The sequence below is a fragment of the Danio rerio genome, chromosome 5, assembly GCF_052040795.2.
Source record: "Danio rerio strain M-AB ecotype USA chromosome 5, GRCz13ab, whole genome shotgun sequence".
NCBI classification, from domain to species: Eukaryota; Metazoa; Chordata; class Actinopteri; order Cypriniformes; family Danionidae; genus Danio; species Danio rerio.
In genome coordinates, this window is record NC_141025.1 from 31,385,591 (window position 1) to 31,403,193 (window position 17,603).

The 17,603-nt window shown below is 37.6% G+C and overlaps 1 protein-coding gene across 3 annotated transcripts in view; it reads right to left on the reverse strand.

Moving 5' to 3' along the window:
• snx19a (sorting nexin 19a) overlaps nt 1–17,603 on the reverse strand; it is a 41,446-nt gene continuing 23,843 nt past the window's right edge. For 2 of the 3 annotated variants that reach the window (XM_087250994.1, XM_087250995.1), the window contains 3 exons: nt 3,321–3,505; nt 3,039–3,126; nt 1–563 (listed from right to left, as the gene is read on the reverse strand). In XM_087250994.1, coding sequence (XP_087107120.1) covers nt 434–563; nt 3,039–3,126; nt 3,321–3,505 — 403 coding nt within the window. In that variant the 3' untranslated portion in view covers nt 1–433. 3 annotated transcript variants of the gene reach the window in all.

A 17,603-nucleotide genomic window follows, 5' to 3' on the forward strand; every position in this document is an offset into this window, starting at 1 on the left:
TTTAATTTTTAAATGTGACTTTTATTGACCGGTTCAGTAGTCTTAATAATAAATATAGAAACAAAATTTACATGACAAACCCAGACAATATATATTTTTTAAACAACTAAAAATGTCAATGAAAGTCACTTTGTTCAGCTTTTCAAACATCTAACGTTGTCAGAGCAGAGATCAAGGTCCCATAATGCAATCTGAAATTGTAAAAACTCATAAATCACAAATAACAGGAAACAGACATCTTTTTTAAAAGTCTATAACCCACATGAAACCGACTGTGAGTCAGATTCAGTATGTGAGACAAAAGCAGCCGGTCAAGCAGCCAGCCAAACTGATAAGACAGACTAAAAAAACACACACACACACACACTCATCAAAATGTGCTCATCCGAAAAACACTGCATTCAGAAACAGGGAGGAAAGAAACACTGTGTCCTCAGGCAGATGATGGTTTTCTCTCGACATCCCCAGGGAGACTCTGAAGTAAAAACCTCTGGAACAACTCATCTGAAAATTCCGGAACGAGGAACTCCAGAAGCAGGTCAAAGATACAGTAGACCAAATGCCTGCACAGCCCCATACAAACAACACACATTTAAGTTCGCAACACACATCAGGACGCAATTCATATACAATTATTTGGAAAAAGTGCCCCCATTATGCTTTAATAAACTCATTTTGAAGGTCTCCTATAATAGATTTGCAGTCATCCAAGGTTTGAAATCACATATTTTATTTATCAACGACCTCTTTTTTTAAAAATCTGTAAATTCAAAGATACAATCTCTCTAAAACTTTACTTTCTAAGAGCCTACTCTTCTACGATTTGTCAGATGGCTAATTTTGGTTGTTGTGATTGGTGCACCGTTTGCAGTGGATGTTGGAAACCAAAATCCATTACCATAGATGAATTTCAGCCATTTTAAGCACAGCAATATGAATAACATCAATGAAGCCGCTTTTATGGTAACAATTTGTGGCTGTCCTCATCCTACGAGCAACCCAGGCTCATTTTGAAAACGCAGCCCTACATACAAATCTGAAGAACGCCAATTATGTAACAGGAATCCACCAGTGGCCGCTGTGTATGCTTTTTGAGATCTCAGATTTCTCTCGAGTGCCATTCGCGCCTGCTCTTCTCACGTAAATCCTGTAGCTGTCGACTGAATGACTGACCAACCGACCAATAACTCCCACCCAACCCTGTCCCCAAAACCAACCAATAGTGTTTTAAAAGACATCGATTGACCAGCACACACCCACTTCCCTATACCCAACCAAACTCAACCGTGTTTTGAAAAGCAATCCAGAAAAAAAGCCCTCACCTGATTTTTACTACATTTTCAGATTTTACCACATTTTCACCCTTGTTTATTTATTTTTTTTAGCTTTTGTTTTTGTCTTACCTGCTTTCTGGAACTGTTCTTCACCAGGCTCAAACCCATACCGGTCAACCCTCCCGTTTTTCCCAGGATTCTCCTGTATTTTACAGTTCAATCCTGCTATCATCCCGTAAAGGTATTTTCCCGTATTTCTCCCGTATTTTCAGTCTTTCTCTGAACAGCGGAGCCTCCCTATACGCAACCCATACCGCCGAACCACCAGGGGTCGCCCCTTGCTCTTAAACGCGAGTCTGTTCTGTGCTTTCGCTTTGTTTAGGAATAAAAACACTTACAAATAAATATTAAAAACGACGTGATTCTCTATCCTTTTGATTACAGGTGCCGTCATCCATCCTATACATTCCTCAAAACAGTCATATAATGGTGCATGACTGTCAGCTGACGTGCTCCATAGTGATAAATAGACGCTGTTTCCCAAAAGGATTCTGTACACGCAATTTGAAGCGGAGAGGAAGTCTGGCTTTTGGGTGCATGTTTAAACAGACATATACACATAACTAATAATAATAACATCTAAAGATGTCGATTTTGGTGGTGGTGGGGGGGGGGGGGGGGGGGGTTCCAAACACAACTAATTTAGTCTTAAATGAGCATAAAAAGTAAGGAAAGCAGTCGAATGCTTTCAATATAATGTTAGATGTGTGCATTTTTAAAGTGACACCTCTTATTTAAAGTAATCAAAAATCTTAATAAATGACAGATTCATTCGTTGTTCTTTAATCAGAATTTGTTGGGGCAATCCCTTATTATGGTGTGCATACCCCTTATTTTCACATCCCAATGTTGACAGGTATGCTCAAACCCCCGTAGTCGCGGTCAACTCCTCTCTGCATCTCAAGTCCGCTGACGTACTTGGCAAGATAGTGGACAAACTTGTAACAGTCCATACCACCCTGTAGCGTTTTAAAGATGAAATGCAGCCATTCAAACTCTGGCTACACAATTCAAAATCTCTAGAAATGTATTTAGGGCTACATTTTTAGAATGAGCTTATGTTGCCGATAGGAGTACAGGCAAAGTGGACTTAGCAATCTAGTGGATTTTGCAATCTAAAAAACAGAGGCATTTTTAAAATGTGGACAGCATGAACCAAATTCTTCCAGGCCTCAACTTCCAGGTGCTTCCAGGCCACAACTACAATGATTGAGGGTATATGCAGACAAATTGTTCTCAGACAGTTAGTTAAAAACTGGTGGCTGGCATTATGCTGATTTGTAACAAACTTACACATGTTTGTGCTGAAAATATCTTTCATTATTCATTCATTTTCTTTTTCAGCTTAGTCCCTTTATTAATTCGGGGTTGCCACAGCGGAATAAACCGCCAACTTATCCAGCATATGTTTTACGCAGCGGATGCCCTTCCAGCTGCAACCCATCTCTGGGAAACTTCCACACACACACTCATAAACTACGGACAATTTAGCCTACCCAATTCACCTGTACTGCATGTCTTTGGACTGTGGGGAAAACTGGAGTACCCGGCTAAAATATCTGATTTTATTGATTACTTTACATATTACGCACTTTCATCCTGGAACCTTGCAGGCCTTTTATGTCATCTGAACAAGCATAATAGAGGCACTAAATATATAGGATATTGTTATTACTCTGATAATGTGAATTGAAATTATTAGACCTGTTTATACTTTGGTCCTGTAGAGACTCCAGCACATGCTCCCACACCAGCCTGCATTTCTCAGAGCCCAGCATGTCTGTAATTAACTCTACAATTCACAAAAAAACATATACACAACTGTGTGTCATTATGAGATTCTTGCATTTTCCACATTAATATGAAAACACGCACCACATGAATTTCAAAGCTCACATTGGCGGATGTGATTATTGTCAAATGTGTCTGAAGACAGTCCAGCTCATTAATTCTGAAGCTGTTCTAATGCTGCATGTTTGAACTGACCTGGGAACAGCTGCATGAGGCACTGCAGGCACTGGAGTCTGGTCTTCTCTCTCTGCTCTGGGCTCCTCTCGGGACGTGGCACCGCAGGCAGTTCACCATCAGGCCACACCGCGTCCTGGAGAACCCGTAGGTAGATCACCCAGCATGGGGCGCTGGTCAGGTGGCCTATGCCTACATCTAACCACCTGAGTACACGCAAAAACAATAAAAAAAAAATCTTGTTAAAAGCCATACAATTATTTTGTTTATTTATGTACCATTCCATTTATTATAGGTTTAAGTAATCTGAAGTGATTTATGTATAAAAATGAAGTAAAGGTCCTGCACCCTCATCTGTCTATAATTACAATGTGTTTTTTTTATATTCATTGATGTGAGCTGACACGGTTTGTTTACAGTCCAGGGAGGTCAATTCATTCTTTTATTCATTTTCTTTTTTGGCTTAGTCCCTTTATAATTCAGGGGTTGCACAGCGGAATGAACCGCCAACTTATGCAGCATGTGTTTTAAGCAGCGGATGCCCTTCCAGCCACAACCCAGCAATAGGAAACATCCATACACTCTTTCATTCACACCCACACATACACTACGTCCAATTTAGCTTATTCAATTCACATTTACCGCAAGTCTTTGGACTGTGGGGGAAATCAAAGCACCCGCACGAAACCCACGCCAACATGGGGAAAACATGCAAACTCCTCACAGAAATTTCAACTGATCCAGCCAGGGCTTAAACCAGTGACCTTCTTGCTGTGAGGCAACAGCGCTACCCAAGGAAATCAAGGAAATACAGCATGACTAGAGTAGCCCAATTCATATATAAATGATACCTATCAACTAGTTCTTTGTAAACAATCAAATACATACAGCATTAGCTGATTCCAGAAATAAATAATCGCAATAAGTTGCAAATTTTTAATAATGTCCAGGATGAAGTGTAGTCAAAAAACTACAAAAGCAAACATTTCTTATGTGTCAGAAATGGTGTAAAGTAACAAATTACAAATACTCAAGCTACTGTAATCGTGTAGTTTTGGGAAGAAATTGTAACTTACTAAGTAGTTTTAAAAAATGTCTGCTTTTACTTTCCCTTGAGTAGCTTTAGTGCTGTATTGGCACTTTTACTCCACTACTTTCCCTCAACCTGCAGTCACTACTTAATTTTTTTCTTCAGTCCTGTGATTCCTCCTGTCCAAACAAATCGCACATAAAAGGTAAATCGCATCATAACGAACTACCTCAAGACATGGGCGTTTTATAAATAGATCAAACTGTTTGGAAGCATTAAAAGTGTGCAAGTAGATGTCCAAAATCTTTACACACATTGACCCAGAGACTGTTTAGATGCTGTCACTGATGAGAAGATGACGGATGTTTACTGTGATGACCGAAATGGCCTTTAACACCCAGCAGACACAAGACGCCAACATGACGTCAAATTGGTGTTTTGTTCCCCAACGTCGTGAAGCCATTGCATTGCCAATGAAAATCAGGTTGACATCAGAACCCAATGTCAGGTCGACATAAATGCCTAAAATCAAACAAATATCAACATTTTTTGATGTGACCACTATGTCATCTATCAGATGTTGGATATTGGATGCCATACCTGACGAATCAATGTCAGTATTTGACATCAATATGACGTTGGTTTTAAGATTTTGGCTCGACGTTGAATTTGTCACTTTCTAACAGAACCTAAAATCAACCAAACATCAACGTCATTATTGGACATCTAAATAAGGTTGTTCTTAGAAGCAGGCTAGATATTGAATTTTGGCTTACTGATATCACAACCTGAATCTAATATTAATGTTTTATGACGTTGTGTGTTTGCTGGGCACCACTGTGTGTCAGGTCTTTTTAGTCAATGAGAAAAAAGTTGTGTAGACAGATTCCTTAATCAAATACCTTGCATGAGCAGAGTATGAGCAGTGAATTCTGAAACAAATGACTCTTATGAACTGAATAGTTTCAGTAAAATCAAAAACACAGCAGGACCAATACAGTCTAATTCCTGAATCTTTTTTTTTTTTAAGTTGTTTTAGGAAATCAAAAAAAAACAGCATTCTGACTCCTAGGAAAAAATACAATTGTACGTTAAATATACCAAAATATGTAGAAATTAAGTTTCTAAATAACAATATAATGTGAAACTGATATCAAACTTCGTCTTAGTACAGACACAAGTTTTATTTTATTTTTTTAATCTCAGTTACGCAATGACAAGCAGCTCAAGTCAAAGTCTTTACACAGACTTCAGCACCTCGACTCCTCCTGTCTGAAAATGTGATATATGTGTCTCGAATCTCCACTGCACTGGACCACAACCTATTCCTTGCCACTCCAGCTGGGCCTTGTCATCGCTTCTATCTTTATCCCTATCTGTTACTTTCTTTGCAAACTCAAGGCTAATATTGCGCACACCAAACTTGAACCACTAGAACAGAACTGCAGACTCCAAAATCAGGCAAAGGAAGCACAATAAACTCCTCAAGTGCATGAGAGCAGCTCAAAAGCGGCGGGTCAGGAGAGGCCAGTGTTCTGCTAACAGCTGGCTGAACATAACTGTTTATTTTTCCACTTCTCTGCCGTGCTGTGCACATGTTCTCTGAGCTCTTTGCATGTTATCTGAGTGATTGACAGCGAGGAGCTAAACTGGTCTCCAGGGTCTCGTGCCTCCTCTCCAGGAATAGCGGCCAGCATGATGTGTGTTTCCTCCACACAAAGAACACGGAGACAGACACACAAGCATAAACATACTGCAACTTCAAACTAAATTTGACTGATACACATTCCTTGAAAGATTTTGAAGTGGTCACTGCCAAAAAAAAAAAAAAACACATGCAGAGACATTGTGCATGCACAGACACAGACTAAACATACTGGCATCTGCACAGTGGTTGTAATCAATGTTCAACCTACCAAAAACTTTTGAGACAAATATGAGAAAACGAAAAACATTCAATGTTTATTATTTTTTAATTGTCTTTATCATGCTGTTGCATTGGGCAACATGGTGACTTAGTGGTTAGCGCTGTTTCCTCACAACAAGAAGGTCGCTGGTTTGAGCCCCGGCTGGGTCAGTTGGTGCTTCTGTGTGGAGTTTGCACAGTCAAAAGACATGTGCTATAGGTGAATTGAATAAACTAAATTGGCCATATGTATGAGTGTATATGGCTGTCTCCAAGGGCATCCGCTGTGTAAAACATATGCTGATAAGTTGGAGGTTCATTTCGCTGTGGCGACCCCTGATGAATAAAGGGACTAAGCTGAAGGAAAATGAATTAATGTTGTTGCATTATATTTGTTGGCAGTCTCTTACACTCTTTAATACACTCTTGTATTGAAATAATGGTTTCTGGAAGAACGCTTAACATCAATAGTACATGTTCAGTGCACAAAACGTTCTTTACAGAGAAAAAAAAATGTTTCTTTACATTACGACAAAACAGTTCATTTAAGAATTGTTCACTAAAAAGTTCCTTTAAGAAATTTATGGCAGGTTATAAAAATGAATAAGAGTAAAAAATATACTCTTACAAAAATATATTTTTGTTGTATTTTTTTACATTGAACTTTTAGTTTAGCTGTATGCCTACTTTATTATTTTGATTAGAAACGTATTTAACAGAGTCAGCCACAAGGGAAAGTTTTTATCTGTTTGCTCCCTGCCAATTTTAGGCAACCTAAAATCACAAAACACATTAGAATAGAATAAGAATAAAGTTACAAACAACAAAAGGATAAAACACATACAACAAAAGGATAAAAGATAAGCACAAGGACAGGAATAAGGACTTACTTTAGTCACAATTCATTCAACAAAGCTTTTTTTTTTACTTGTTCAAACTTTTTAAATGATTCATAATCCTGAGGTTTTGACAGTCATTTCTAACCTATTGTGACATCTGAGTTTTTAAAAAGTTTAAGCAAAAAAAAAAAAAGCAGTGCTGAGCTATATTTGGTTCATGGGAAAATTTTGGGATGGTTGAGGTTTGCCATTGGTTAATCTCATTTGAGTGACAAATTGTCCCATCCTCACGCCAGTAAACACATCATCAGAGAAGCGAAGTCTGAAGAGGAAGGGGAATCATTTTGATTCAAGATTACAAAGTGTATGTGAATTACAAGAAATAAAATGTAAAATAGAAATAATGATGTGGAGGGTGGCACAATGGCTCAGTGGTTAGCACTGTCACCCCAAAACAAGAAAGTTGCTGGTTCGAGTCCTTGCCGGGCAAGTTGGCATTTATGTGCAAAGTTTGCATGTTCTCCCCATTTCGCATGGGTTTCCTCCGGGTGCTCTGGTTTCCCTCACAGCCCAAAGATATGCGCTATAGGTGAATTGGATAAACTAAACTGGCCATAGTGTATGAGTCTGTGTTTGTAAATGTGAGAGTGAATAGGTGTTTCTCAATACTGGGTTGTGGCTGGAAGGGCATACGCTGTGTAAAACATATGCAGGACTCGTTGGTGGTTCATTATGCTGTGACGCCCCTGATAAATCAGGGACTAAGCAGAAGGAAAATGAATGAACAAATTAACATTGATGTGCACAAATTACATTATCATAGTGATTACTTAAATTAGGTAAAAGCTAGATGCTATTCCTGAACCTACCCGAGTTAAATTAACAAATTCGGTTGCTATATGACCCAGGTAAGTACACATTAAGTACAAATACTCTAAATTAAAGTGCAACTGACAAATAATTTAGTATAAGCACTGAAAAACTCCATAGGAATTGATAATAATGAACAATTTCAGCACTATTGCCCCAGGTAACAATTTATTTATTTTTTTCATAGAAATGAGTGTCACATGTTCAGTCAATGGCTATGTGCATTGATACATGCACTCCCTAATAAAAGTCTTGTCAACAATCCCAGTTGAAAGAGCAACAAATAGTAATATAACTTATAATAACTTGACTTCTAGTTGATTATTTGGAAAAGTGGCAGAAGGTACATTACTTTAGATAAATCATCTGTTGAACTGCATCCCAATCATTACAAATACTGCAGAAGACCCTTTGAAGCCCACATCAAGATTCTTACAGAAATCAAGTTTGGTAAAAAAATAAATAAATTACATTCAGTATAGGGGCGTGCGATAGATCTGCAGAGTGGATGGCAACATCAACAGCCTGAGGTCAAGGCATTTGTACTGCCCATTACATTACAAGCCACAGGAGAGGGCAAATTCTTCAGCAGGATAGCGCTGCTTCTCATTCTTCAGCCTCCACATCAAAGATCCTGACAGCAAAGAATATCAAGGTGCTCCAGGATTGGCCAGCCTAGTCACCAGACATAAACATTATTGAGCATGTTGGGGGTAAGATAAAGGAGGCGGCATTGAAGATGAATTCAAAGAATCTTGATAAACTCTGGGAGTCCTGTGGAACGCTTTCTTTGCCATTTCAGCTGACTTTATTAATAAGTTATTTGAGTCATTGCAGAGATGTATGGATGCAGTTCTCCAAGCTCATGGGAGTCATACACAATATTAATTCTTTTTCCACAGCACCATGACTTTATATTCGGTACTGTACATTATTTCTGTTCAGTGACAAGACTTTTGTCTGAGCAAAATCCGACCTTACTGTCCTAATGAAACAATTAGAAAATCAAGGCATGATCATATTTTACTTTGGTAAAATAAGCATTATCTAGAGGCCTTTGCCTTTCATATAAGCCACTTATGATATCAAATGATGAATTAGAATTCAAGTTATTAGTTGTTGTTTCTAAAACTTGAACAGGTGACAAGACTTTTGTCATGTAGTGTTTTTTTCTTTTACAATGTGAAGTTGCCAATTACTGGCATAGCATGCATTATGCAATGAATTTAATCATTTTCTAAGATGTGTGTAAAGGGACTGGTTTGGCAAATGTCAATTTTTTCATGCAAACAAAACATAGATAAAATTAAACAGAATTACATTTGAATACAGAAGAGTTTTATAGTATTCAAGCAGCACAATCCCTAATTCTCAGTTTCGAATAACATAATTATGCTCCACCGACATTTGACTACAGGAAGATTTTCTGTCCTGAATGAAAGATGATGAATTAAATTATAGTAACGGCTGTTCATGTTTAAATATTGAATGAGCTTGTGGAATATGAACAGTGTAGAGTTTCTGCACTGAATCATACTAAAGAACAAATTTTGAGATGTGACATAACCTCAGTCAGACGCCTAACAGCTCCAAATGATGATCGTCCAAATATCATTGCACAATGAAAAAAGTACTAGACTTTTGCAATGAAATATGACTTTCTGCTTTACTTTCTCTTTTCCCACAAAATGTACTTTATCCTAAGCTCCCTTCACATACAGAGAAATAGTTTATTGATGTTGATTCTCATGAGACAGTCTTCTGCCAAGACATAAAAGAAAATATGGCAAGACATTAGTTCAGGTAACATAAAAACCCTCAAAGTGCTGGGTTATACAACAATATGTTCTAGTACAAGTATAAATAGAATAATAATCAAATGTGAGCTTTTGAAAGACAGGTTTTTAATCTAACAATCTGTGTGTGTGTTCATGCCTATGTATGTGCATATAAGGAAATAAGAAAAGTGAAAAGATTAAAAAGAAACAAGCAGGTTCAAAAGAGAAGTTCTGTACAAAACCATTGCTTTAAAACACATGTCAAAATCCTTACTAAAATTTAACTCAGCTGAAGTAAAGGTAATTTTTAATTCATCCAAACAAAAAGAACTACTGTAGTACTATCACACGCTGCTATTCACTGTAACAGTTTCGGCTTGAGATGAATTTTTCAGCAAGAATGCCTGATCAAAAATACAGTAAGCATTGAACATACTGGTCATCAAAAAAGAAAAAAAAAATGTTCTTTTCAACTGTATTAAAATTGCATTGTCTGATTTAGTTTTTAATCATACCTCAGTTTTTTTTTACTTTACTTTTATATATCAAACTGTTTTTTGATTAAATAAATGCATTGTTGATTTCCCTTTAAAAACTCTGCGTACCCGGTACAGATTCCGTGACGTCATTTACTTCCGCATTCTTTAAATTTTAAAAGTCCATACTGGTCCAACATCCCCATAAGTGGTTCCGTTCTCTCATCAGTTGGAATAGAATAACTTTTGCATAGATTATGGTAGAGACATTTTCCTTTTTTCCTTTTGATTACTGACATGTGCAGGAACCACCACAATTTATTACAGCAACCTAGATCACACAGAACCTAAAAGTAACTCTTTTAAATTTAAGTTTTAATTTAAGTTTAGAGGGGTTTATTATAACACGGACAACCTATACAATTACTGTATTAAAATCACTTTCGACAGTGTTTTATGAAAATTCAAAGAGTGTTTTTTAAAATGATGCCAAACATTTGCATTTACACCTCTGCATGTGGATTTGGGAGGCTTTTTAATTTTGGTAGGCAAAATCCAGGCAGAAACCAAAATAGCATTTGACTTTAAGATTTGTTTCCCCAAACTTTTTGAATTGTATTTGTATCAAGATCATTCTAAATGCATTATTTTATGCATAAAATACTCAAGTATATGAAAACCACATGTAGATCACCATAGACCTCTCCACGTGAAGTTCTGTTGTGTTATAGTCTATTGTGTGCTTTGAATTATCATTCGACTGAACAGTAAAGACAGCTGAATGAGCCACTGATCTAATCTGATTCAGTTACTTGTCATACTGAATCAGTCGGATTTTCAGATCATTTAACAAAATGTCAGATGTCTGACTAAAACATACAGACAGCTGTATAAAGAATGCCAATCCCTAAACTAAGTAAATTACATCTTTGCGGAACAAAGGAAATAGTAGGTACTTTGACTTCAGAAGTTGCTAAGAGATCGTTCACCCAAGAAGGAAAATTCTGTCATCATTTACTCACATTTGACTTGTTCCAGACCTTTTTTCTGTTGAACACAAAATAAGATAATTTGAAGAATGTTGTAAGCTAGGGGTGTCAAAACTCAGTCCTGGAGGGCCGGTGTCCTGCTGAGCTTAGCTTCAGCTTGCTTCAACACATCTGCCAGGAACTTTGTAGTATACCAAATAAGAGCTTGATTAGCTGGTTCAGGTGTGTTTGATTAGGGTTAAAGCTAAACTCTCCAGGATACTGGCCTTCCAGGACCGAGTTTGGACACCCCTGTTGTAAACCAGTAACCATTTACATTCATAGAATGACAACAAAACCAAAATATTCAAACTGGTTTGAACAAGTCAATGGTGAATAAACGATGACAGAATTTTCACTTTTGGGTAAACTATCCCTTTAAGACAGAAACCTCAGTTGTGTGTGCTGCCCCCTTGTGGTATGCTCTGGTGTAGTTTTTAAGAGTTGATTTTGTATTTTGCATAATAACATCTGTACTGTGTGCAGAACTAACAGCGTCAAAACACAGAATAACCTTCATTTAGTTCAGTATCTCTAACTGTGCTGCATAGGCCTGCTCATCTGACCAGGGTTTAACAGTTACTGTACAACTGAATTCATGCAGTAAGTCATCTCCATCTGTTCAAAATCATTTCCAGAAAATCTGCAAAGCCTTTGTTTGGAAAGGTCAGCCAACAGTGGTCTAATGCTATTAAGTGAAGAAAGCTTGTCATAATGACAAAAATAAGATTTCGTTTAATGCAAATTGTTCACAAAGTGACCTCCAGTTCAGCACCAAATACAGTTAGATTTCATCTTCACAACTATATCTATGACTTGTCCTGCTGGAAATGCACATGGTGTAGTTCTCAGAATAAGTTGTAATTAATTGGCATGATGCAACATCAAAACAGAACATCAGAACAGAAGATTTCCGCACACACAGACACAAATGAGTCCAGCCAAGATGCTCTTGTGGTGACATGAGGTCTGCTGCAGAAATATACAACCCACTGTGGTGTTTATGCCACCACATTTAATGGGCATCTCCAAATCCAGTGACCAGACGAAACAGGATCCAGTCAGCACCTAAATCAACAGGGCTAATGCATTTCATGTCAGTGCACACAGCAAGAACATTCTCGAGGCCACGTTTGGTTTGCATTTCCAGTGGGACATTTTATTCTCAGACAGCAGCACCCTGCTGACAAAAGACTGGAGCGTGTTGTTTGTCTGGTGTGTATTACATGATGGTACTAATGTTCGCAAGTGCAAAAGCGTGACTTGTGTGTGTTTCTGTTTGCAGGCTGGTAAGCTGCACATTGTGTTCTCCAAACCATGTGGAAGTTCGGCTGACAGTACACAACTTCACCTATCAGGGTGGTACACAATAAAAAGTCAAATATGTGAAATATAGCAACATTGGAAGATACAAAAAACGCACAAATGCATGAGATGAGAAAGTGTGTCATATTGTATAAAGTCTCACTGGAAGAAACAAAGCCATAATTCAGTCTTCAATAAGCTCTTTACCTCTCTGCACTGGCTATAAGGTTTGCAGCTTGTATCAAGTTGTAGACAACAACACCTGCATACAGAACAGCCCTGGGCACTGCACGTTCCTACCATCACTTGCTCTCATAAGTCTACATCACTTCCAGAAGTCTGCGGTTTGTAAGTTATTGGAGCCGCATGGTACAATCACAGAGATGTACAAAATGACTTTCCGGAACATCTGCATTCACTGTTGCTTGAAAGTGGAATGATCTTCACAACCTCACCCGGAAAGAGGAATTCCTGACTAAATAAACGGGAAAAAACAGCCCAAAACTCATCTTTTTCTTAAGCATGTAACTGCATATACTGATGAAAGACTTTGTATAACAAGCAAATCTCATGTTTGTTTGATACATAAGCTTAAACCATACAATTAATAACAAAAGGTTTGCCATCATTGCCAACAAGGTTTGACTTGTTCCAGACCATTTTGTTTAGTTGAATACAAAATAAGATACTTTGAAGAATGTGTTAAACTAGGAGTGTCCAAACTCGGTCCTGCATGGAGGGCCGGTGTACTGCTGAGTTTAGCTTCAACTAACTTCAACACACCTGCCAGGAAATATGTTTGCAGATATTTAAGAAACATGTTAAGTGAACTTCCGCTGCCTGTTAAGCCAATCATGTATCAGCACCTCTGGTTACCTTCATGGGAAACAGCGTATTTGAATCCTTCAGTCAGGAAGGTTCTCTAAGCATGAGCCAGTGACTGAAATGCGACCTCTGGTGGACGGTAACAGCCTCCGAAATGAGATGCAGATACAGAGTTCCACATGAGGTGGTTATTAATTAGCAAATAAAATAAATATTATCAAAGTCAACATTAGATGAGCAGATTACATTGTACCCCTGGGTAATAACAAGATACGTGACGAGATTTGCTGTGGTAATCAATTACTACACTGCAAACTTTCAAACGGTTTGTTTTATTTACAAGATCTGAGGTGAAATATCTGCTGCAGCTTTCAGTGGTATGGCAATAAATGTCAGGTAAAATTAGCATTAAAACTGAAAAAAGCACGAGGTGTACCTGAGGTGATCATTGTTCACCTGTGAGAAATAGAAGCTGTTTATAAAATATAAATGCCAGGTGTGCGTTAGGACAAAAACTCCTTTTAGTATGGAAAATATTTCTTCTATCATGTGTAGTTGCTTTTAGTTAGAAAATGGTTCAAATCAGGCTTTATTTTCGATAGTCTGGCACACATCAATCTGGCAACCTGCTTGCCTGCACTTGACAGAAAAGGAGGAGTGAAATGTGTTTTGATGCATGAGTGCAATCCCTAAATCAACCACTGGGTGTAAAACGTACATACTGCACCTTTAAAATGAGTTTAACACAATTCTTTTGTTTTTTAGGGGGGACGACTTAATTGTTGTGTGTAAAAAAAATTATAAGTTGATTCAATTGTTGAAATAATGACTTAATTCCTTTATGCTGTCTCAACACAAATCAGTTGTGTAGAGCCCAGCATTTTTACTGTGTATTAGAGTCTGAAGCTCCCTCCACTACACAATAGGTGATGTGTTCAATGTTACACACTTTAACTGCACTTCTTATTTTGTGTGTGTATTTTCAGTGTGAACATATTACTTGCACTATTTAGACAACAAACAAAAATGGTGCACATTCATAAGTAAAAGTAAGCAAATTACATTGCATTTAATACATTGTTTTATATTTTTAAAAGAATAATAAAGCATGTGTGCCTATAATATTCTATAATTCCAGCAACCTACTCTAGAGGCAAGAGGAGACTATGACCAATGGCTCGTTGTGCATCAGTATTCATCAACAGTGCATGTGCAAAGCATGAAGCCAAGGCACGCCACACACATTGAGCACACAGAAGGAGGCAAATGGACCAAGACCGTTACATAATAACCCTGTTTGAAGATGTTCCATCAATAGCTATGCCAATACATGCTTAGAGAGCCATAAGTTCCCAGACTCTGCTCCAGCTAAGCACCACAGAAACTCCCCAAATCTGGAACAGCCAGCAGAAAGCTTTCATGATTATCCTGCGGCAAGCTGATCCACTTGAACAAATAGCTGCTGAGGGACCAATGATTCAGTGTGAAACCAGACAGATAAGACACACTCGCTAACAGCTTGAAAATGCTTGGCCAAACTAAACAAACATATTACTGGCAAAAGGTGAAAATGGTCTTCTCACATGATATATATATGCAAAGCAGACATATGAACAGACTGTACTATGAGCTGGCCTAAAGTGTGTGTATTTATAAAACAGTTATGCCAGTTTTACAAGGCCAAGATGCTAACATAAAGAACAAACCCAAGAGGATCTCGCTCTAGCTTTCTCCCTGGCTCTATGACTTATCTAAATCTAGGCACACTTTTGAAGTCAACCTCCCTCACGGAAAAGGTCCTAAAATGACTATTAGAAAGAAGACAAGTCTTACCATATGTCTGTCCAACATTGTCTTGGCTTTCAATAAGGCAAGATGAAGAAAGAAAGTTACTAGGGATTGATATTTGTTGCCTGTTTCCATATTATTATAAATTTCCGGAACTCTAGGTCCCAACGACATATTGTGCCGAATGTTTGTACTTGACAGTCGAATGTTTACCAGATGGGGTCAGGAGTGATTGAAGACATGAGGGCCTCACACATCCTGTTGAAAAGCTCTATGATAGGACACCTAGTACATTTTATAAATAATAAATGTAGGAATTTTGCACTTTCTGGAAAGAGCTTAATATAAATTAAAATAACCTGATTACAGGCCATAATTTTTCACGGTGGCTAAAACGGAAAGAATACCCTGCAGCTCTGAGGAACTGTGTTAATTCTGGAATTCATTGTTATGTAATGTACTCTTTTAAAGCTTCTGCTCCCATCAAAAAACATACTGTAGCCAAGTTGTGAATATGAATTTGATTACAATATTGAAAGTTATGGAATAGAAAGTCAATATCAAGATGCATCTTTCTATTTAGATTTGACTACTATGAATTGATTCTTTTCAGCGACTCAAAAACACAAGTGTATTCTGACTCCCATAACAAACAGAGTAACACAATCTATGAAATAAATAACTCATTCTTTTTAGTGAATCGAACATACAGCTAAGCAAAGTGTTCAGATTTGTGAAGCACATAATCGTATTAACTGATTATTTATTGTCATTTAATTTAACAGGGACAATGTTTATTTATCAACAATTAAAAACTGTAAATAAGCCAGACTTAGCCACAAGGGTTCATTTTCAATCTTTTGTTCCCTGCCAAATTTTAAAAAAGGAAACCTAAAATCATTTATTTAAATCAAACACATACAGTGTAAACAATGTAGCCTTATCCCTGAAAAAATCAAGTACATACAGCTTAACTAAAGTAGTAAGATTTCTGAAGCAAATGACTCATAAACTAAATATTTTCACTGATTCAACAACAAATAGCTTGAATGCTATGACTCGACTGAAAACCATATGGCTCTTTTGAACTGGTTGTTTTTGGAGACATACAGCTTGACCAGCGTAGTCAAACTTTAAAACAAATTACTCCCATGAACTGATTTTTTTCACTGAATCAAGAACATACATTATGTGCAGTTTCACAGTTGCATTCAGTTACTAAATCAGCATCTCACTTATGATGACCATTGGGAAATGTGGCATAAATTTATATTTTTTATAAACTGTATATACATACACTACATGACAAAAGTCTTGTTGCCTATCCAAGTGTTAGGATCAACACACAATAACTGTAGTTGATCGTTTGGTATGAGAAGTGGATTATATGAAAGTCAAAAGCCTCTAGATTACACTTATTTTACCGAAATAAAATTTACTCATGCCTTGATTTTTGATTATTTAATTAGGACAATAAGGTGTGACTTTGCTGAGACAAAAGTCACTGAACAGAAATAATGTACAGTATAGAATATAAAGTCATGGAGCAGTGGAAAAGAATTAATATTGTGTATGACTCCCATGAGCTTGGACAACTGCATCCATGCATCTTTGCAATGACAAATAATGTATTAATAAAGTCAGCTGAAATGGCAAAGAAAGCGTTCTTGCAGGACTCCGAGAGTTCATCAAGATTCTTTGGATTCATCTTTAATGCCTCCTCCATCTTACCCCAGACATGCTCAATAATGTTCAAGTCTGGTGACAGGGCTGGCCAATCCTGAAGCACCTTGACCTTTGCCCTCTCCTGTGGTTTGTAATTTAATGGGCAGCGCAAATGTCTTGATACCTCAGGCTTTTGATGTTGCCACCTGTTCAGCAGATCTCTTGCAAGCCCCCATACTGAATGTAACCCCAAACCATGATTTTTCCTTTGCCAAACTTGACTGATTTCTAAGAGAATCGTGGGTCCATGCAGGTTCTAATAGATCTTCTGCAGTATTTGTGATTATTGGGATGCAGTTCAACAGATGATTCATCAGAGAATATCTACCTTCTATCAGTTGGCATTTCTGTGTGAAGTTTGCATGTTCTCCCCATGTTCGCGTGGGTTTCCGCCACAAGTCTAAAGACATGTGGTATAGGTGAAATGGGTTTGCTAAAAAATTGACCATAGTGTATGTGTGTAATTGAGTGTGTATGGATGTTTCCCAGTGATAGGTTGCAGCTGGAAGGGCATCAAAAAATATGCCGGATAAGTTGGTGATTCATTCCACTATGGCGACCCGAGAATAATAAAGGGACTAAGCCGAAAAGAAACATGAATGACTAATATCTACCTCCTGCCACTTTCCCAAATGATCAACTAGAAGTCAAGTTGTTGTTAGATGCTCTTAAAACTCGGATTGATGAAAAGACTTTTGTTACGTAGTGTACACACACACACACAAAAGAAAATT